General features: G+C 40.0%; 1 protein-coding gene across 1 annotated transcript; it reads right to left on the bottom strand.

Moving 5' to 3' along the window:
- Positions 1 to 4,320: 4,320 nt before the first annotated feature.
- On the bottom strand, positions 4,321 to 13,239 carry LOC111233227 (neuronal pentraxin-1-like). The gene is made up of 6 exons (XM_022760992.1): positions 12,478 to 13,239; positions 8,648 to 8,867; positions 8,153 to 8,476; positions 7,480 to 7,727; positions 4,712 to 4,891; positions 4,321 to 4,581 (listed from the first exon to the last, which is right to left on the bottom strand). Exons 1-6 carry the CDS (start codon positions 13,237 to 13,239, stop codon positions 4,372 to 4,374), a joined length of 1,944 nt encoding a protein of 647 aa, XP_022616713.1. The 3' UTR covers positions 4,321 to 4,371.
- Positions 13,240 to 21,964: the final 8,725 nt, after the last annotated feature.

The following is a 21,964-nucleotide window of genomic DNA, read 5'->3' on the forward strand; positions in this document are numbered from 1 at the left end:
TGATTTAAGTATGCTGGTGCAAATGACATCATTATTTCACTTTAAACTATATTTGAAGGCTGATTGAAAGGTTTATCATACTCACTGCAGTGAGCAGTTATAGTTTCAGTTACAGACACAAAAGCACAGAGAATTTCTTTTTATCTGAATCCAAAATGAACAGTTAACACAGTTACACATGAGCTGATTGTGGTCTGTGTACTTTTTCAAATCACTGAGCACATTGGAGCTTCTGGGTCAAATGACTTTTGCAGATATTTGTGTTTAATCTCCAGACTGAGTTGGCTGTTACACAAAATACCAAACTCAAACTACTTTTCAGAATATATCCAGTTGTAATTTTACACACACACACACACACACAAACACACACACACACACACACACACACACACACCAAAAAGACAGAAAACATACACACATGTCACACGAATGTCCCTTCACCTGTTTCCATGGTTACGGGATAATAAAGGATGTGTCAGGGAGAAAACAAAGCAGACTGACAGAGGTAAAAAATAAAGTGATGAGACCATTTAGAAGAAACATGGAGAGTTAATCCTCTGAAAAGATTCATTCTAAAATAAGATGAGGGATGTCTTCATGTTTGACATGATTACAGCTTTTAAGGCAGAGACCATGACGTTATCAAATTTAAGCTTTTGAAAACATCCCTCAAATTATTATACACACCCAGGATTTCAAGTGTCAAATTGCTCTGTACAAAATAACAAATAAAATTCACATTAATTGTAGGGTAAGTGGCACTTGTCTATTATTACAATATTAAATTATGTCTTTTATTATTTTATTTTTTAATCAAAACCTTTAGACTAATGGGCACTCCAAGAGCAAAAAGCACCTCATTAATATGATGACAAATGAGTAAATAATTAACTAATATAATGAGTAAAACTCAACAATATAGTCTTCTTAAACCCACTTGACATTGCCCATGAAAATAATTGATTTTCATGTGAAATGGCCTAAAAACAGGAAAATTGCTCGTGCTCCAAAAATCCACTTAATGCACTTGATCTCTGTGCAAAGTGAAAAGCATGTTTTTCTTCTTCCATCAGAGCTGATCCTTTGTTCACCCCCATGGTTTCATCCAACAGAGAATCAACAGGCATGAAGGTTTGGTTTCAGTAATTCAATACATAGTAGCTCTGTTTAAGCTGTTTCTACAAGTCCTCATGTTGTTTTAATGAATAAGATCTAGGTGTAAAAGAAGTGTAGCTCTGGTTAGTGTTTAAAGTAAAATTATATGTGAATATGGAAACTCTGCAGTCATACGCAAATATTGTACTTTTTACTTCACTGTATCTATTTCCAGATTCAGATTTATAATAGATAAATGAATTATGATGTATCATCATAACAGTAGGTAAGACTATTGATCCTCATGGTGAAAATTCACAAGCTTCACAAGCTACCCTGCAGCATATAAAGTAATTCAAATCAGTCCAACCGTCACCGGCAACATTAAAGTGAAACAAAAATACCAATACAATGGTATAAACCAATGATCCAAGATACATTATTCTGAAATGGGCCATTTGTGTAATGCATACTTTTACTTTTGAGACTTCTAGTATATTGTACATATTTCAGCGGTGCCCAACCTGTGGGCTTGTGTTGAGATGTTATTAGAAAAAAATAAATAATGTTTTAAAATGAAATGATCTTTACAAACATTAAAAAAATGTTTTAAAACTCCTTTCGTTGTTTTTATTTTCTCTTGTATTCAGGCCTGTCACTGTGATAAGGCAATGATAGGAACTTCTATACTTATTTGCTATCTCGGTCTGATTGCGTGCTAAAGGATTACATCCATGCCAACAAAGGAGTATCAAAATGGATATAGTTGGTTAGCAACAAGAAGAATTAAAAGGAAAGAGTCAAGAAACAGATGCTGAATTGTGTGAAGTGATCTCTCCCCGCCATACAGAAAAAAAAATTGAGCTTCCCCTGCTTCCAGTTCAGTCCTGAGTCCAATCATTATTTCGCTTCTGTATTGTTATGGGGTCAGATACCAACATTTTTGAGATTTTCAAGTGGGCCAAGAGTTGGAGAAGATCACATAATGCAAAAGACAGCATTTGATTGTGAGCTCAATTTTACATGACTGTTTTATCTTTCAAAACAGTGTGAGGCGATGAATCCTTATTCTGTCGCATTACCTGTCAGAGAGGACAATGCATTAATGTTAAAATGCATCATATCAGTCACAAAACAATATATGTGCATATATTGTACAGTGCAAAAAAAGAGTTTGCAGTCCTGTTTGAATTCATAAAATATTTTGAATAGTTTTATTCAAAATCCTGACACAGGCCTATTTACAAATATTTGACAGCGTTTATAGTGCATTTTTCTTCCTCTTTCAAGTTTCATAATTCAGTTTATAGTTTTGGCTTACACACAAGGGAGGGAAAGTTGACTGAACACACTGTAATACTTTGTATATTTACAGCCAAAAAAAAAAAAGACAAGAATAAACATAACAGAAGAGCTAATAAACATTCAAATGTACACCAAAGGCGAGGATAAGCAAGTCTTTATGCATACAGTTGTATAATCTTATTTTTACGTGTCTTATGTCAACATTCAGACTACACAGTAAGGGAGTAGAAGGAGTTGGATGAACCCACGTCTAAGTAACAAAGATATAAATGTCACATGCATTTGGCCCACTATCATGAAGAAACAACAGCGTGTTTTCAAAGTGCTGCTTGTCTTGGCATTACAGTCGAAGAAACGTTTTGCAGATATTTACAGTTGTAGCGCGACACAGTCGGGATGATGTGGTTCTGATGATTGTCTGTCACCATGGCAACAACAGATGCCTCTTTTTTTTTTTTTACTGACAAAAGTGATGAGTTCAAAACAGGATGGAGTTTTATAACTGATAAGTAATAAACAGTTACTTCCAAAGATGTGCTTTACAAACAAACACAGGGTAAAGTGAGGGTTGAGAAAGTGCTATGTACTTTTATTTACATTGTGAGAAATACCATAATAAACCCTTTAATTAATTAAAAACAGTCTAACTGATATCATTTACATGTACAAAAACCTCTTTTGTTATAAAAATGTGAAAGTGCGGCTACAAACAGCATGAGATCAACAATGTCTCTTTTCACCTCTTCATCTTCTCTGAGCATGTGCGAGTGTGTATCTGTGTGTGTGTGTGTGTGTGTGTGTGTGTGTGTGTGTGTGTGTGTGTGTGTGTGTGTGTGTGTGTGTTTGTGTGTCTGTCTCTGCCATGTGGTTTGAGCTGGTCGGAAATAGGCAGGATCAGATCAGTTGTCCACAGGTAAATCCTGCTTTAAGCCACCGGTTGCCGAGGAGACATCGGTATTACCGTGATGACACGTTGAGGGACAGCGAACCTGCACTGATGCAGTCAGGTGGTGGCTCGTGGTCATGATGTGTCATGTTTGACATCGAGCCATAGTGCTCTTCTATTTCACTTTTGAACAGACAGAGACACGGAAAGTCATAGTCCTGCACTGACAAAATGCAATTTTACAGGTGTGAAGAACATAGAACACATGGATTATATATTTTTTTCTGAACGCCACAAATGCAAATTGAGTTTCCTTTCTACAAAAAAGCGTGTTCGAGAGTTTTCAATATGAAATACTAATATAAAACAGTCTGCCAAAAACTTAGTGTGCAAAATCAACATCATTCGGTTGTGCTAACCCTGCGCCAAATTCAACCTGCATTGTAAAAAAGTCCTGCAACAGCATTATTCCTTTGTCTCCGCAAAATAACGAGCAGATATTTGATTGGCAGTACTTCAGCAACATGTATGAATCATCACGACTCAGGTGGCTTGCACTGTGATCGTGCCTTTCAGCCACCCTTTCCCCTCCTGCAATGTTTATGTTGCTCAAATACCGAAGAAAAGAAGCTAGAGCAGGCGAGCTAATGGCAACCAGCAACCTTTGGACCTGTTCTGATGGAAGGAAATCCTATTATGTGTTTCGGAATCCCTCAGAGCAGCCGCAGCCATGACCACACAGCCGGTAAATCCAAAGCCCTGCGCTCTTTGGAGCCTTCAAAGTCATCCTGCTGAGAGTGTGAGAGCGAGGAAGTGAGGGTGTGGGTTGAGAAGGCAGAAAGATTGGACAGGAATGGCAAAAAAAGAATATATATACAGTATATATATATATATATATATATATAGAAACAGCAAAATGACTCCTCGCTCTGCCTGTTGCCCATGGCTGACCTTGAGTTATTAAAGTTCTGCAAGCAGTGAAATAAATTATTCCCTCATCTTTGATCCACAACGAAATCCTATTTGCCATTTCTGACACAGATGATGCTACAGATTTGTGTGTGAGGGTCCAGCGTCAGTCCTTAGTGGCAGGGCTCAAAGGGGAACTTGGTGAGCCCGCCGTGGAGCTCCACCGATTCCTCCGACCAGGACATGATGTCACCGATGAGGTGGCCTGCGCAGGTCGCCTGGCTGTAGATCTCGTTTGGTGTCAGGACTCTGGACCAGAACTGAAGATCTGACAGCTCCCCCATGAAAGACTGAGTGACGTCGAAGCGGCCACCCATTGTGTCCTGTGGACAGCAAAGAAGAGTTTTTGCTGAGATTTAAAATGTGGGAGGTAAAAGTCCAGAGAGCAAAGTCTGTCTGATACAGCACATATTCAGTATTTTGCCCTTCACAATCAGATATTGTTTTTCCTACCTGCTCCTGCCCCAGGATGAAAATCCCCCCTGGTTTGATGGAGTGCCAGGGTGACAGGTTTTGCCCCGAGCCTTTCTTCACCCCATCCTGGTAGGCCTCCCAGACGCCATCACGTGTCGACCACGTCACACACACGTGATGCCATTTCCCATCTGTCATGGTTATGGGCAATGTCACCGCCTAAACACACAGGTGGAGAGAGAGACATGTAGAGAGGGACAGATGTGAGAACAAGTCATCCATATTCCACTGGGACTCCGCAAACTTACTACAGTTTATCACGAGTGTGGTTTGAAACCTTTTTTTGACTCGTGAACCCTTGAAATAAAAGTGTCTTCTTGCCTCTTTATAAGAAGTTGCCTATGTCTGTGAGGTGTGATTTCTTTCACCAAAACTAGAATTTCAGAAAATGTTAAAGGTCCCATATTGTATAAAGGCAGATTTCTGTGTGTTCAAGCCCTGCCCACTGTCCACCCTTGCAGGATTTGGTTTCCATGAGTGTTTACCTGAAATCTGCTATATTTTTTATTGGATCACTCAGAAAACTCAGAGCTCAGAGCCTCCTCTCTTCTGACTGGTTCACCAAGCTGTTGTTACTAGAGCTCCAGAGAGAAGCCTGAGAGAGGAGATGTAAAACTACACTGAGATGGTTTTGGTTCTTAAAACCACAAATATATCTTCTTATGGATCAACGCTCTCATCACATCATTTTGAATGATTCATTTTGCACCATTGAAATTACTTCAAAGTAATTAATCATGAAAGCAAAAGAACTTTGTAAAAATCTTTCACAAATTTTACAAATAGTACTGATCTGTCTAAATGCACTTTATTTAGATAATAAAAAATAATACGCTTATTTAAATTGTAATTTGTGACAAAGTGGATAAATGAAGACACTTCGTCTGTGGTAAGCTAATGGGTTAATTGAGGCCTGACCTGACCCTACGACTCAGGACATGTCATCATGACGTAGTGGTGGCAACAAAAGGTGCAGACTCCCCCGCACTGATCTCTGATGACTCACTTTTGATGAGATGAGCATCTACACAGAAACCAAGCTTTTTCTTTCTTTCTTTCTTTCTTTCTTTCTTTCTTTCTTTCTTTCTTTCTTTCTTTCTTTCTTTCTTTCATCAGGAAAGAAAAGGCAACAGGCCTCTTTACCCAACATCATCACAGCTGTAGACAGCTCTACACGACAGCGCTCACTGCTGTATGGGACAATATGAGAATCTCCTCAACTCCAGAAAATTAAAAAAGACTGAAATTAATCTTCATCCTGAAGATCGTTTAACTGTGTCATTGATCAGTTTGATGACTGCCAAGTGTGTGACTAGGAGAAAACAAACATGACAGTTTATCTCCCCAGCTAATGTCACTCCTACAGACAATTAGGCCAATCAATTACAATAATCAGATTAATTGCTTTGTTGATTTGTGCATGCTGTGCAGGATACGGGAGCGAGGAAGGGAAAGAGACGAGCATCTGTCTTCCGTTTATGGGAAAAAGGTATCAGCCTTTCAGGGAATGAAAGATTAGGAGGCTAATAGGACAATTTAATCATTTTCATGTCAGCAATGTCTGTACAGGTTAATGTCTCGATAAACTGTTAAGTGTCATTCAAACTCAGATTTACACCAAAAGATGAATTTAATTCTAAAATTTTTTCAGCACTTCTGGGAAAGAATCTGTGCCATGAACTCCTTCGTAGCTCTTAGAATTCCCATGACCCCCTGCAATGACTGAGAGACTGAGGTTGACCCCAAGTGCTCCTTGTCAGGGACCAGACTGTGTTGCTGACATAAGAAGTTAGTGGATTAATAGTACATCATCAGTTTTCACTCATGAATAGAACCACCACAATACTAGATGATAAGTGATCAGGCCATGTTGTGCTTTAATTTTTTATTCCCCACAATAACTGTGTTTCCATTCCTCATTTACTTATAATGAAATATATACAGCAACAGTGGTCTATTAAATGGAGTTATATCAGACTAGTACCATCCAGAACAGCAGTTTACGGTTAGCAGAAGGCAAAGATTGTAGCTGTGATGATCAGTGTCCCCCTGCATGAGAAACTTGTCGGAGAATATACAAAATGTGCAATATTTTTGAGGTGTAAATCCATCTGAAAGTACCCTTGGTTGGCAAATGTGCAGCTGTGTCCATGCCTATTGTCTGCTCTATGCATTATATGTCAATATTTAAACTTATGCCACTCTTTATGATACCATCAATAGGTGTCGACACGCCACATAAGCAGCACTTTTATCACCAGTTTGGCACATCCCAGCCACAGTACCTTGAATACTCATCTCCACCCCCACCCTTTAGTGTGTGCATGTCACTGCCTGTCACACTCAACTGACTGACCAGTGACTGAGAGCATAACATGACTCTGTGTAAGTACTGTGCTCCTGATTCTGAGGTCACCGACCTCACTTTATAGCTCTGACCTCCACTGGCGAGATGATGCTGTCCTGGCAGTCTGAGCTGTGACTATCACACCTCACTGTGCAAGATTAGTAACACTTCTGTGGATGTGTGTGAACTGCATTATTACCTGATGTATGCTAAAGCTCAGAGAAGCAGCAATTATGACTGAATTAAGAACTTCATAGAGAGTCTATAATCCTTTAATAAAGAGTACTGACCAATGTTTCCTGTGCCTGACCTGAAGTCCGAGTGCTGTGGCATCACATAGTGACAGATTGGTTTGGGTCATATGTGTTGGCTGTACATGACTACATTGCATTGCTTTTACCTTGTCGTTGATTAGCAGCTCCATGGGGTTACTACCCCATTCGACGAGCACCAGCTCATTGGCTTGCCCTGGTACTGCGTAGGAGAAGGGAGTGCCGAGGCCTGGACCTGCCCCTGCCTTCAGCCACAGGCAGATGGTCAGGGCAAAGATCTCTTTGACCACCGGCCGCTTCATCCTGCCATACATGTAGTTGGTCCTCATGGGGAAGTCGAGCAGGAAAGCACTAGGACTTTTTAGCTTCTTGTGGTCTCCTGGTGAGACGGAGACAGCAGAGTTTAGATTCAGCTCAGTACACACTGTTCTATCACCAGCAGCTGGTTGAGGTTGAATGGTCAAAGACCTACTGTACATTCGTCCTAATAGTAACATGCAAGTAATGCTGGAACAGTCAGTTTGATTAGTTTACATACAAAAAAATACTTGGTCAGGTTCAGGAAAAGATCGTGGTTTGTTGAAATAAGTACTTCGTCAAAGTTAGGACCTTTGTCATCAAGGTTTTGGAACAGTCAAGAAGACTATTGGTTTCACACGGGAAATGAACCGCAGTTTCCTGTGTGAAAGTCTTGTGTTCTGTCGACCCACCCCAACCTCATAATATGTACCTTGTTGCTTTTATACTACATCACTGCACAGTCTCAAATGTAAAACAATCATAGAGTAGCTATGTTTGTACCGTGGTCATTGTTGCCATGGTGCAGTTGGCCAAGCACTGTTTCCAGTTTGTTGTGCCCGGTGCCCCGGGCACTCGGCTCTTTGCTGTTGAAAGGCAGTCGCCGTGGGTGATGATCACTGCCGTGGTGGCTTTCATGGTGGTCGGTGCTGTGGTGCTTGTCATCATGGTGATCATTGTGGTGGTCATCGTGGTGGCCAAGTTCGTGGTGAATGTCGTGGTGATCAGTGTCGTGGTGGTCGTTGTGATGGTCATCGTGGTGGTCGTTGTGATGGTCATCGTGGTGGTCGCTGTGATGGTCGTCATAGTGACCGTGATGCCGGCTGTGGTGCCGGTCATAATGGTGGTCATAGTGGTGACTTTGATGGCGACTGTGGTGACCACTGTGATGGTTGTACCGGTGGCTACTGTGGTGGTTGTTGCGATGGCTGTCATGGTGGTTATCATGGTGACCAGTACCATGGTGGTCATCATGGCGGGTGTCATGATGGCTGTTGCCATGGTTATCATCATGATGATCATCATGATGGTCATCGTAGTTGCTGCTACTGCGGTGGTCGTCATGGTGATCGTCGTGGTGATCACCGTGATGGTCGTTATGGTGGCCATAGTCATGGTGATCTCGGTAGTAGCTGTGCAGCTGCTCCTCTAGGGCGTTGATTTTCCGCTGGAGGAGTTCTCTTAGGGAGCTGGAGTAGGAGCTGGAAGAGTTCCTCGCCTGTTGACATGCAAAACATGCGTCAATAATAATAATAAATATAAAAATGACAGCCTAAATAGAGCTGAAGCTTCAGAAACTCTTCTGTGGGATTGAGTAAATTTTAACATAATAAAATAAATCATATAGTTCTAGAGGGTTATACATATTCTTTGTTTGAAACTCTTTCTTACATGTTTGAGTTAGGACATATCTTTATGTCAGTGACATACATGGTTCATGTACTTAAAAAAAGCCTTTAGCCAATGTATTTATGCTGACCTGCATATCTTTTTTTAAACACCAGGTCCTGTTACCTTACTCTACCCTAAACAATCGATCATAGTGTTTATTTCATGTAGTAGACCAATCCCACCACGGGAATACTTTCAGCATCATATCCATCATCATTGTAAGCATACCCAGTCCAGTCCTTATCTATGACACATCCAATAGTAGGACTTCAAATTGACAATGGTGACAATTAAAAATGACATTAATATATTAGTAAAATAAGTTAATTTAAAAAAAAAAAAGTGTAGCAGCTTTTTAGAAAAGAAAAAGAAAGAAAAGAAAAAAAAGAATCTTTTAAAGAAAAGCAATGAGCAGAAAGACATTGTACACATATAATTGTGAATTTTACAAAAAAAACAAACAAACAAACAAACAAACAAAAGAAACTATACTGAGCTAACATATCAACACAGCTATCTCCATGACAACTGAACAAATTCCTTCTGCTGATGAAGACCATGTGATACTGTTGAAACCTCTGGATAAAAGCAAGTATTTTGGACCTTGAGCTGGGATTGTTTGGTCAAACTAGTAATTCCAAGGTCAAGAATTTGACTGGAAGAAAATGAGAAAAAGTTTAGAGTCAGAATTTTTTTGCAGCAAATTTAGTGAAGTGAATAAAGAAGAATTGTAAAGCCCAAGCCCTCCTCCATCCTCTCCCTTGCTCATCCTTGTCTTCCTCATCGGCAAATCCGGCTTTGTTCCCTGCCAGCACATGCCATGATTAATAGCCGCGTCAGGGAGGATGAGGCTAATTGAAGGTGAGGCTGGCTAGCACCCTTCGGCGCGTGGCCAGAGGCTGGTGGCATAGACATCCTGTTTGAGGAGGGAGTGATGCAGGGTAAATCCTGGCTTCAATTCTGTTTTGTCTCACACCTTCAAAGGGGATTTCTGGCAACACTTTGCCAGAGTGTATTCTGAGACCACCTGCATTGATAATGAGGAATTCACAGTCCAGCGGACAGCAGGGTTTTAGTCTCGCAATGTGACACCAGCATTGTGGAAATGTTGAAACACAAATGAGACAGTAGACCCAACAGGCACATTACTAAGCATTTTAAAATATTTGTGTGGTGGAGAAACCATTTAGTGGCTTTTAGGTGTTTAGAAAATGCCTCACGTACAATCACATACTGATTACAGTGTCTGCAAAAGATCAAAATTCTGGGAGAGAAACAACAACACCTGCAAGAGGTCCCAGTGAGCACAGATTTGGTGTTTTGTGGTTCAAACTAAATTTAAGTAAAGCTAAAAGTTCAAGAGTTTTAGATGTCTGGATCAGAGGTTCCTGACCTTTTTGGCTTGTGACTCTTTAAGCAGGCAAGGAGGGATTTTTCAGTAATGTTTATAAACCTGAAGAGGCGAAACTTTCTAGTATTTTACAAGAGAAAAGCAAACATACATGTTGTAAAACAATTTTATGGAGAAACTGGGAACCATTGGTCTATTATATATATATAACTGTAGTTTCAACAACATAGGGTTAGGGTTAAATAGATTTCATAGAAGAAAAAACTTCAGCATTTCAAATAAATTTGGCCAAGTTTTAACCAGTCAAATAAATCACCAAATCTATGCCTAATCAAATCAAATCAAAATAGGCTTGAAGCTTTTTGTTGACATTAAAGACTAACACAGGCTATGGCTATAGCAATAGACCTAACACAAAAATATACATATAAAGTGAACAGTAAACACACATGTCAGAACTGATAGGAAAGATTAATTCCCTTTAACTGCTAACAGAAAAATAGCCTCTTTGTGTCATTGTTGTTCTGTCTATACTCATAGGCCTATACTGTATGATGCTTCTGTCTTGACCTGGTCTCCCTGAGGGAGAGAGATCCTTAATCTCAGTGGGATTAATCAGGTTGAGTAAACATTAAATCAATGTTCATAGAACAGCATTTTGATTTGACTGGCTGGTTGGAACCTTCCACCTTTTCCCACCTCCTCCTTCACACCCCCGTCCTCTAAGCTGCACTTGTCTCACTGCACTGGGTGATGTTTGGACACAGGGGTTGTTTAATGTCAGGGGTAGGGGCTAATCAACTTAAAGCAGCTTCCTGTTTGAGCTCAGCCTTGGCCACTGATATCCAGGAGAGAGATCGAGAGCCGGAACACCTCCAGAGCTCGTGACCCCCAATGACGCAAGATATGACCCCAATTAAGTCAAACCTTTGATAGGCTTCTGCCTCCCTAGAGACTGTTCAGCCTTTCTGTACAGGCACATTACTAAGCATTTTAAAATATTTGTGTGGTGGAGAAAGAGCATATATACCGCAGAATTTACATACTATAAAGGAAATGCAGATTTAATTAAAAAAATTGAAAAGCCTCTATGGGAGACAGTTTGGATCATTAAACTTGAGAAAAAGCAGAATCATAATTGAATAAATATTAACAAAAATGAATGAACTGTTTGCAATTTTTGATTTGTTGAAATGACTTAAGGTTACTTCAAACCTTAGATTGTCAACTTTTAAACTTTCTACCTGCTTTAACTCTCTGTGATTCCTTATTTTGTGTTTCAGTACTGCTGATGACACACTAGAGATGTTGTCATTTACATATCCTCCTTCTTCATTTGTCAGACACCTGCTATACAAAATGCCCAGTAACATATCCAAGCTCCAATGTGGCCTGTAGGTCTCAAATTTTAACATTCAATGCGTGCAAACTAACATTGCCAAAGATACTCTTGTGTTTGCTAGGTATTTAAACTTTTAAGTCAGATTAGAATTGATTCTGACTTAACTGGTACCTTGTATCTGGCAAATAAAGGTTGAATTAACTCCTGTCTTCATCCCTGGTACTCGAAACACAAATGCATTGTCTTTCACTGTATCCGGTTTACCCATCACTCAAAAATGACCACCTTGTGTCCCAAAATCTGTCAAAAAGTCCATACTGAAAGTTACATTCAAAGTGTGAAGACTGCCAGGCATGACCTTAGGTTTGTCAGTTTCAGAAAGTTACAAAATGATGATGGATGATGCAGCACCGGCTGTCTGAATATCTGAAAATTTGTGTTTCACTGCTTTCTTACTGTCCAAGGAGCACTTCTTTTAGAGTATGCAGAGCTATATATCAAGACAAAACCCAAATGTTTATTGTAAAATACCTTTGTATTAAATTGTAGGACATTAAATTGTAGGACTTGTATGATACGAGACCTAAGTACCTTTGCACCTTTTGAATCTGATGTTACATATGACAGTGTACTAAGGTCTCCACTTTGCACTTTTTCTTGTATCCACTGGCACAGTTGGTCTGTATTTAAAACTACACTGTTGTACTTCCCCAACCGTGATGCATTGCAGATTTCTACACTCACCTGCAGGTTCTCCAGCCTCTCCTTCAGTGTCTGCAGGGTTTTGCCCGTTTGCTCGGGAGAGAAGGAGTTGTGTTTGCTGTATGATGATCCCTTCCTGTGGTGGGTGTCTGGTCTGTGGTTACCGTGGGAGTAGTGGTGATCATTGCTGTGATACGCTGAAGGGCCATGGTGTGGTGATGATGATGCGTGGTGGCTGCCGTGATGCCCGTGGTGGTCATCGTGGTTGTTGTCATGATGATTTTCATGATGGGTATCATGATGGTTGTCGTGATGGGTATCATGGTGGTTATCATGATTACCAATACCATGGTGCCCACCGAAGCCTTCGCACAAGGTGAGCTTGGCAGTCAGCTCCCTGATGGTCTCCCGCTGGTCCAGGATGGTCTCCTTCTGCCTCACAAGGCTTTCTCGCAGATGTAAGATGGTGGCTTTGGCCTCGTCAGACATCATGCCTCGCCGGTTGCTGCCATTGTGACCGTTACTATGGCCATTACTGCTGGGTCCATGGGGCACACTGGGTGGGGAATAGCAGCTGGGATCTGCATCTGGGGGAATTGGGGTGCAAACAAATTTGGGACTAATGCCATAGCTATATTCTATACCAGGCAAACTGCCTGCTGCAGCTGCGCAAGACAGGAAGTAGCAGAAAATTAGAGAACGTAGGGGGAAGAAAGGCAGAACAAAACCCAAAGAGGCTCCAACCCATTGTCGGTTCCTCACAGACAAAGGCTGGAGACTCAGAGGACTGACGTCTCTGGCCATGTTTGATTGGAGTCCAAGTTATTCCTTGACAAATGACAGTCCTCCCAGGCTTTAGTTTTGCTGTGACGAACACCATGAATGGAAGTCATTGGTATTGGATTGGAAGGTGTTGGGGCAAAGCATGTCAACAATAAAGATGCAGATAAAATCTTCTCCTGGGCAGCATAAATTCGTTTTAGAGGACAAGAAGCACAAACTCCAAGGCAGTAGTTCCAAAGCGCACAAAGGGTGCTGCCAAACTCTTGAGCTGTTCGCCTTAAAGACGACCCTGTGGGATCACGCAAGGTTTCTTGGCTTCATGGCAAGTTAACAAGCTGTGAGAGCTCGGCTGATGTATCCTGATAGGTTTGTCTGCTGCGACGGGGGAAAGGTTTTGGGCCACCTCCAGCCAGGTGATCTCTCTTAGCTTCAAGGACCTCCTGTGTTTGGCAGCCAGGAATAATCCCTTTAACTTTGGCTTCTAACAACCCATCAGATCCCAGAGGGCTCTTACCTATAGAACGGGGGAAAGGAAAAACATGTAATAAGAAAAGCTGAGACTTAATGGAAAGAAATGACATAAATTTCCAGTTTTAAGCAGCAACAATTTTAATCACAACATATTAGAACAACAAAACAAAAGATCACACTTGATAAAACCTTGTCAAGATGTGACTGCTTTGCATTAAAGGTGTGAAACTTGACAGAATAAGACTTAAAAAAAGGGAATCTGGGTCACTTGTTGTATACTGTGTGTTGTAAATGAGTATAGATAGGTAACAGGGAAAGAATACATAAGTCAGAGGTGATCTTCATCGTAAACAGTTCATCTCCAATTATCAAATCACCCTTTCAGACTGTCAGCACTTCCTGTCTGCACTGAGCCAGCAGACTGTAGTATAAATTCAGTGACGCCAGCAGCCAGGTAGACAGCACTGAGGGGGAGGCCCAGTGGGGGAGGCCAGCAGGAGGGTCATCAAGGCGTCAGTGTAATCAGATTACAGCCAATTAATCCGCCCCCAAAACCACAGCCCAGCAATTCACATAATGAAAGCTGGTTTTCATTTGAAATGTGGGTGGGCATGTGGCACTCAGTCACTCACACCAGAGCCTCATGAATCAGTGTCAGAGCTCCTCCACCATCAGCCAGCATGTTGATTGGCTATTTAAAGGCAGCACAGTGAGGGAAGTCAGAATCAGAGCAGAGTGATCCTGACAAACATTTTGATGTCTCTGGTCGTACAGAGCTGTGTTGTTTATTATATATATATATATATATATACAGTATATATACAGTATATCACTACATATATATACATGTATAATCACATCATTCTGCCTAACTTGTTATTATTTCCTGACTGTATACAGGTATAAACACATAAACATAGTGGAAACAATGGACACAGAAAGTCCATATTCTGTTCACTATCCAAGGAAATCATGTTTTTTGTGCAGATGCGACTGTTTCATATCATATTTGTGACAGGAAATATGTTTCGATTTTAGAATATTACAGTTGAGGAAACAGAGGAACACTGTTGCTATGGTAAACGACATTTGTATTTACTTAATGCGAGCAATCTATTTAAACATTTCCTCTTAGACAAAAGGAATTTTCATAATACTAATGAAACAGTTAAAAAAATCCTTCTGTGAAACAGCATCAGGTGAGTTTTCTACATGTTTGATGGGTCAGCCAGAGAGCAAGGTCTGAAGCCAAGAAGAAGATTTTTCAGAACACACAGGACACTGTTCCCCATTAAGCTCCTTATCTCCATAGTGTATCACCAGTTCAAACACCCACAGCACCCATTAAGTCTCAGACATTGGACCTTCTGTGACACTGAAAAAAGTCAGTGTTTGTCGTCTGTTCAAACAGACTGAACCAGACCTTCATTATAGAGGTGATAGGTAATTATGAAACACTGACAAATAAAACTTTTTATCGTTTAAAAATGAAGACTTGTTGATGTGTCAAAGTGTTAATTAATTAAGAGCCAGTGACTTTTGTTCAACATAATCCTCCTGGAACTCACTACAAAGCGCTTTAAAAAATTAATTTGTTGGTACCTCTTGGTCATTTTAAATCCTTAATCTCCAACCTTTTAACTTCTGTTTGTACCTGTTTTAATTAATTTTCTTGTTACATTATTTATTAATTGTATTTATATGTTTGTTTTGATTGATGTTCTTCTTTTACCTTGTGTTTTTATTCTGTATCTTCTCTAGTTCATTGTAAATGCAGGCTTTGCCTTCAATGATTTTCAAGTTTAAATACAGACATAATAATAATAATAATAATAATTCAGTCTGTTGTTTTTACATCAGATACATTTTTTGGGATGGAGGTCTGTACATATGTGATAGTCAAGAATATCTTTCTCTGTGTGACATACACTACGAGGATTTATCTTTGAACACAGGTACTGCCATTTTGTATCTGTGCCTGATACAAATCTTTCATATTTTAAACTGCCGTGCCAAAATCCGTAACAGACATAATCTAGATCATCATGGGACACCACAATATTCACTGAAAACCTTGTGTCTAATATTTAAGACAAGAAAAACAACCTGGTTTCAGAAGGTCCAAGGAGTAATTCATATTTGAATTGTCCAACAACACTCGAATGGTTTTGTTTTACAAAGTGAGTATGTTGAGAGCCTTTACTGGGGCGTTCAGAGTTGAGAGCCTTAATCTGATAGTCTGATACTGTTGACATACTGATGACAGATTTAGAAGACATGATACCAAACTGAGATACGAAGCATCACATGAGCCCAAAGATCAGACATTATCGATAGATTTTACATTTCCCAAATTTATATATTTTTGGATGGCAATAAAAAAAAAGCTTTCATATGTTTCTTTCTCTCAAATCATAATTTTCCTTCTTTTTCTTCTGCTTTTTCTCCTTTTCTTTCTGTCTTTCAGTGGTTGACAGCACAAAGTGACTGAGGCTCGCAGCAGCCATTGAAGGTGCAGTACACCGGGTTGATGTGAATATCTTATTTTCTCATGTTTCCCTCAGTGGAGTTAGCGCAGACCACAGGAACACGTCTCCCCACCTCTCCTCTCCTCCTCCCACTCTTAAGGGCAACAGACTAATAGGATTGGTTGGATTTAATGCTGTTTAACGAGGGCTTGGCTGCAGGGTCCTAGTTCTGCCTGTGAAAGTCCCCCCCCCTTCCACCGCCCACAAAGTCGAGCCATTGTTGTCACACGTGTAACTGCAGAAGAAGAACGTGTGCATGACATGCAGCCAGTCATCCTTATGATGCCATCAACTGCCAATATGAGCAAAGATCACATGTTTTATTATGAAGATTGCAAATTTTTTCTCAGGATTGCGTTATGTTTACATATACTGTTCAAACTCATTATTGCAACCAATATTTTACAGTTTCAGGAATTGATTTTACAGTGACAATCATTTGGAGATGAAAAAGTGTGGAGTGGTTTCTCAAACTGTGGATATTGTTTTTTTTTTACTCTTAATTTCAATTAACACTCATGGTTTGAATGTGTTCTTACTATGATACGCGCTGTAAATGCTCCTAAAATGTTAATAAACTTTATGGGTTATGTATATAAAAAAAGCCCAAGTTATTATATGTTTGTACAGTGCACATTAATGGGATTATGGTCTCCGACTTTTTGACCCGGCTGTATGTGTGCATGTTTAGCTTCTAAAGCCAATTCCAGCCCCCTGGTTGGGTCAGTTATCTCAGGTCCCACTGAGTGGCCTCGCCTTCCCTGCAGCTTAACAAGGCTCCTCCTCTTCTCAGTGTGCACAACCTGAGCTCACCTCCCTGCCTCACGCATCACATCACATGAACCATCCCTCCCTCCTGCCGTCTCTCTGTCAGGCGCTCCGGCTGGAACTCATTGTGGAGGTGAGTCATGTCTGTCTAAACGTGACCGGCCACAACACATTTAGGGCTGATGGTGCAGCACCTGTTGTGACATCATGTGTCAGAGCTAAAAGTCTTCTGTTCTTTAAACACTGTTAGGTGACAGGCGGTGGGAGACTTCCAACACTTGGAAGGAGAATAATTAAGTGGACAAAGAGTGTGTACATGAAAACCTTAATTCGCATGCCACTGTTGAAAGGGTGCTGAATACATTTGGAATCAATTTTGAAACAGTATAGCAAGTAAAATGTCATGCATCAATCAGAAAATTTTAGGACTGTAATAAACTTTCAGATTGGGAATTATTTGGAAACAACAGTTCCTCCCACAATTCTTCCACATGAAAAATGGAAACAATACAAGGCTTACCATTCAAAAAAAATTAAAATATTATCTTCGAATAAGCAAACGACTATAATGCCTACTTCTGGCTTTTCACACATCAGTTAGTTACTGAATTTGTTTTTAGTACCTAAAAAAAATAAAAAACAATACAAAATGGATTTTTTTTTAACATTTTGAGAAGCATGGTTAAACAGACAAAAAGAGAAGAAACACCAACACCAAGAAAAAAGATCATATGTCTGAGTGAGCTCTAAGCACCACTCTAAACTGTTGTCTTAACCTCTATTCAGTTTTTGTTGAACCAGTAAAGGCCACATTAAGATCAAATGTCTCTTATTCAAGGATGTCCTGACCAAGGTAAGTATGTAGGGGATAACTGACTGCCCTAAATGAAATAACAATTAATTTATATTAATTTAAAGTAATTAGAAAAAGTAAAATAACCACAGTATATAGCCACAATTAGCATAAAACATTTACTGAGAATCCTAAAACTAAAAACTTTTTTTCAGAATGTTATGCAAAAGAAATGCATTAGTGCATTAATGGGCAGGTCTGAGACATGAAAGTAATAAAAGCTCTGTCAGTCTCTGTCTTTCATGTACTCTTAGAAGTCTTTATATCTGTCTGTATGGTCTGATAAAGAGCTCCCACCTGGCTCTGCATTATAAACAACTCTAAGTGCTGAAGCCCTTGTTAATTCTGAAAGAGTCTGAGCCTTTTCCTCACAGTAACATCTGCGCTCAGAAACATTTCCTTTTGAGTTTTTTTTCACTGAGACTTACTCTAAATGGGCTCAGTGTCTCATTTAGTTGTGAGCACTTTGCATTGTGAAGACTTTCAGTAGCAACAACAGTGAAGAGTTTTCAATATAAGAACTTTTAGTTGTGAGATTGTTGAATTGCGCGGACTTTCAGGTGTGAGGACTTTCTGATGTTAGGACCTTTCATTGAGATGGCCATTTTTGAGACGACTGAGTTATGAGGACTATTAAGTAAGATGGGTTTTTGTCATGAGAAATTTGACCTGTAAGGAAGTTTAGTTGTGGGGACATTTGATTGTGAAGACTTTCGATCGTAAAGACTTTTCGTTATGAGATAGTTTTGTGAGGGCTTCCAAAGTGAGCACTATTGGTTGTGGGGTGTTGTGAGGACTTGTGAGAATGTTTAATTGTGAGGGAAATTAAGTTCTAGCTATGAGGACTTAAATTTTTGTAAACTTTTGCCGATGAGGATTTTTTGTTGTGAGGACATTTTTCGTTGTTAGGACTTTTTGTTATGAGGACTTTTCATTGCCAGGAATTTTATTTCTGAGTAATTTTAGTCATTCTGACTATTCATTATGAGGGATTTATAGTTATGTGGACTTCAAGTTGTGACAACTTTTAATAGGAATCCAAATGAGGATCTTTATTGTGAGGACTTTTAATTATTGTGACTATTTGTTGTTATAACTGTGTCTTGTTTGTTTCAGGATGTCGAAGCCACCCTGTTACCCAGCTTGCTTTATTGGATTAGAAAAATGTGCTATCTTCGGCCAGGCTTTTTCTCATGTAGAAAAATGACCTGTCAAAGTTTCTCATTCAAAATATCCCTTGTCCTCTTGATTCCCATTATTACTCCCAGGCCCTCTGCAGTCAATCAAAGTTAGCTGGGTGATGAAATATGACCTCATTTAAGTCCATATGCACCAATTTGGTGTGCAGATTTATGTGTTGGTGTCAAAGTGCCGGTTTTACTTGGGTGTCCTTGACATTTCTGTAATATAGCAAGAACTAAAAGAAATATCCATCATTTTGTGATGTAATATCCCCCATTAAAACATGCTGCTAGTTACAGTCACTGATAAAATGTGAAAAGTTGGTAAACCTAATTCTTTTTGTTGAAATATCACAACTAAAATGTTCCAAAATTCTAAAATAACCCTTGATTTAACCTGGCTATATCACTAAACATATTTATATATATATATATATATGCTACTGCTATTTCTCCTACTACTTTTTCAGTCTAAATTGGAGTTAAACTAATTTCTCAGCCATGCAAACACACATCCAGCTGACAGACTAAAACACAATCTAGGACGACAATGACAGCTTCATCCGTTCACACAGTAATACTGCGGATGTAAAACAAAGATCTGTCCCCCTGTCACTGCAAAACAGGCACCAGTTCAATTAAAATCAACTTGAAATGGCTAAAAACGAGTTCCTGATGCCCCTTTCAGAACCCAGTCCTGCCTCACATTCACACAGATACATGTAATTAACGTTCGGAACTGCCAGGGTCAACAGGCCTCTACTGTGGAGCCGCTAAGTGCTACATGTGCTGAGTGGCTTTGCTGCACCCTTGTACTTTTTATTTTAGAACATTTTGATGTCAGAAATGTATTCGTTTATAATTTTGACAAAAACACAGTCCTTTGCCAAACACTTTAAACTGTAGCACAGATGCATCAGACAACAGCCACAACCCGAAACTTGTCAACATATCCTCTAAAGTGTTCTGTGCTGAACATAGCCATTACCAAAACAATTTTATCGGATAAACAAAGGAAATGAAGTGTCCTGTTTGTGCCGCATTCACAGTGGAGGAACCTGTTTCAATAATTCATGTCCACAGCTCAGATTCAGCATTTCCGAGATGCTGCTCAGAAAACTGAACTCATTCTTTAGAAATACTTAATTAAAATGCCATATGATGCAAAGGGAACTGGCTGCAAGACAAAAAAGCAGCTATTCACAAAGAAATAAGATTTTTGAAGAGGGCAGGATGCTTTTAGACTCCTAAGATTCCCAAAGATTCACGAGAACAACAAGAAAGATGTAAAAAAAAAAAAGAAAAAAAAGAAAAAAAAAAGCAAGTCGCCAAAATAACTTTCCATGCATGATGATGACGCTAAAGTAAATGTTGCCCTTAAATGAACTCTGCTACTTCCTTCCCACTGTTTGGGTGAGTCAGAGGTCAGCGCCCTGCCTTCACCCCCCACGTCAACACACAACCTGAGTTTACACTGGGACAGCTTCATCAGAGACCTCCCTTCCCGGGGTCGCCCTCGCCAGGCCAGCTGGGAATACTTGTGATGCCGTGGGAAGCTCTCAAGCTCAAGTGTCAAGGTTGAAAACGCTGACCAACGAACGTGACAATACACCGGCTTGGTGCAGACTTAACTTCAGTTGACCAAAACGAACCTGCAAGTCAAACGTATCAAAAGCTTGGTAACAGACACATTTTCTGTTTTCTGCCCAATAACGAGGGACCAGTTTGTACTTGTGCTTTCCATCGTATCGCCCGGTGAAGCACTCTGTAACTTTAGTCTGATGGCCACTTCATGTGAAGCCAAGACCTATTCTGTGCTATTTTATTTTGGTTTAGTTTTATCTGTGAAGCACGCTCCCTGAGCGCAGTTATAAAACCTGCCTAATGTGCTGCCTAATATATTCTTAAAAAACATAATTTCCACTTCTCCAGCTTTTCTGTGAAGAATCAGACGCTGAATAATGAACTTTAGGTAATCATTTTCCAGTATAAGGTATATGGGATTTACAGGATCCAGTCTATAAAGTTATCTATAAAGTCTTATCATCACCAGGAGATTTAAGTCACAGCCCAGTCTTTAAAGTAATACCATCATTTATCTCAGTTCTTGGCCATCAGTCATTTGAGTGAGAGCAGGCGTCACGCTTGTCAAGAGGTGGATTTCTGATCTGGAGGGTGATGGATCTCCTCACATTTTGTTTGGCCTCTGTAAGCTGTCTCTGGCCTCGCTGCGGCTAATAAAGAAGAGTCAAACCAAGGTCTCAGTGCTGCACGTGGCCTCAAGCCCATCAGTGGTGCACCGATCAGGCCAAAAGCTCAGAGTGAGACACTGACAGCAAACTGGAAAAGATGCTAAAGCTAATGTAACAGCGGACTCCCCCTCATTAAAAACCAAACCTGCTTTGAAATATCCACTGAAATTACATAATCTGACAACAATTTCCGTTGCTGAACAGAAACAATCTCAATTTAAAGACAAATCTGACACGCTGAACAAAAACTATGCTAATGGAATGAAAGTACAACAATGGACGACCAATAAATTCACAGCTGCTGCAGTGAATCTTTACTTATGAAATGAATGTAAAAGTATGTATTTATGCACGCATGTGTGAACTCCAGCAGTTCAAACACACAAGGCTAAAGTCGAGGTGTCAAACACGTCAAGATCGTAGCTGCACGTGATCTAAAGCTCATCAAAACTGCACTGAATATCAGAGGAGGCTGAAGGTGTGGCACATGCAGAGATGGAGACAGGAAGGGAGGGGTGGGGGGTGGGGGGGGCAAAGCCTTTCAAGTATACAAAGAAACTGTACAATACAATATCAAAGTGTTTTTACAGAATGTCTAATGATTAGATTTAGCCAAAACAAAAAATGACACATATCTGGCCACCTTAAAAGAAATCAGATTTCAGCCTCATACTGTATACTGTACATAAAATT

This window comes from Seriola dumerili, unplaced genomic scaffold (genome assembly GCF_002260705.1).
Source record: "Seriola dumerili isolate Sdu_G_001 unplaced genomic scaffold, Sdu_1.0 BDQW01000381.1, whole genome shotgun sequence".
NCBI lineage: Eukaryota > Metazoa > Chordata > Actinopteri > Carangiformes > Carangidae > Seriola > Seriola dumerili.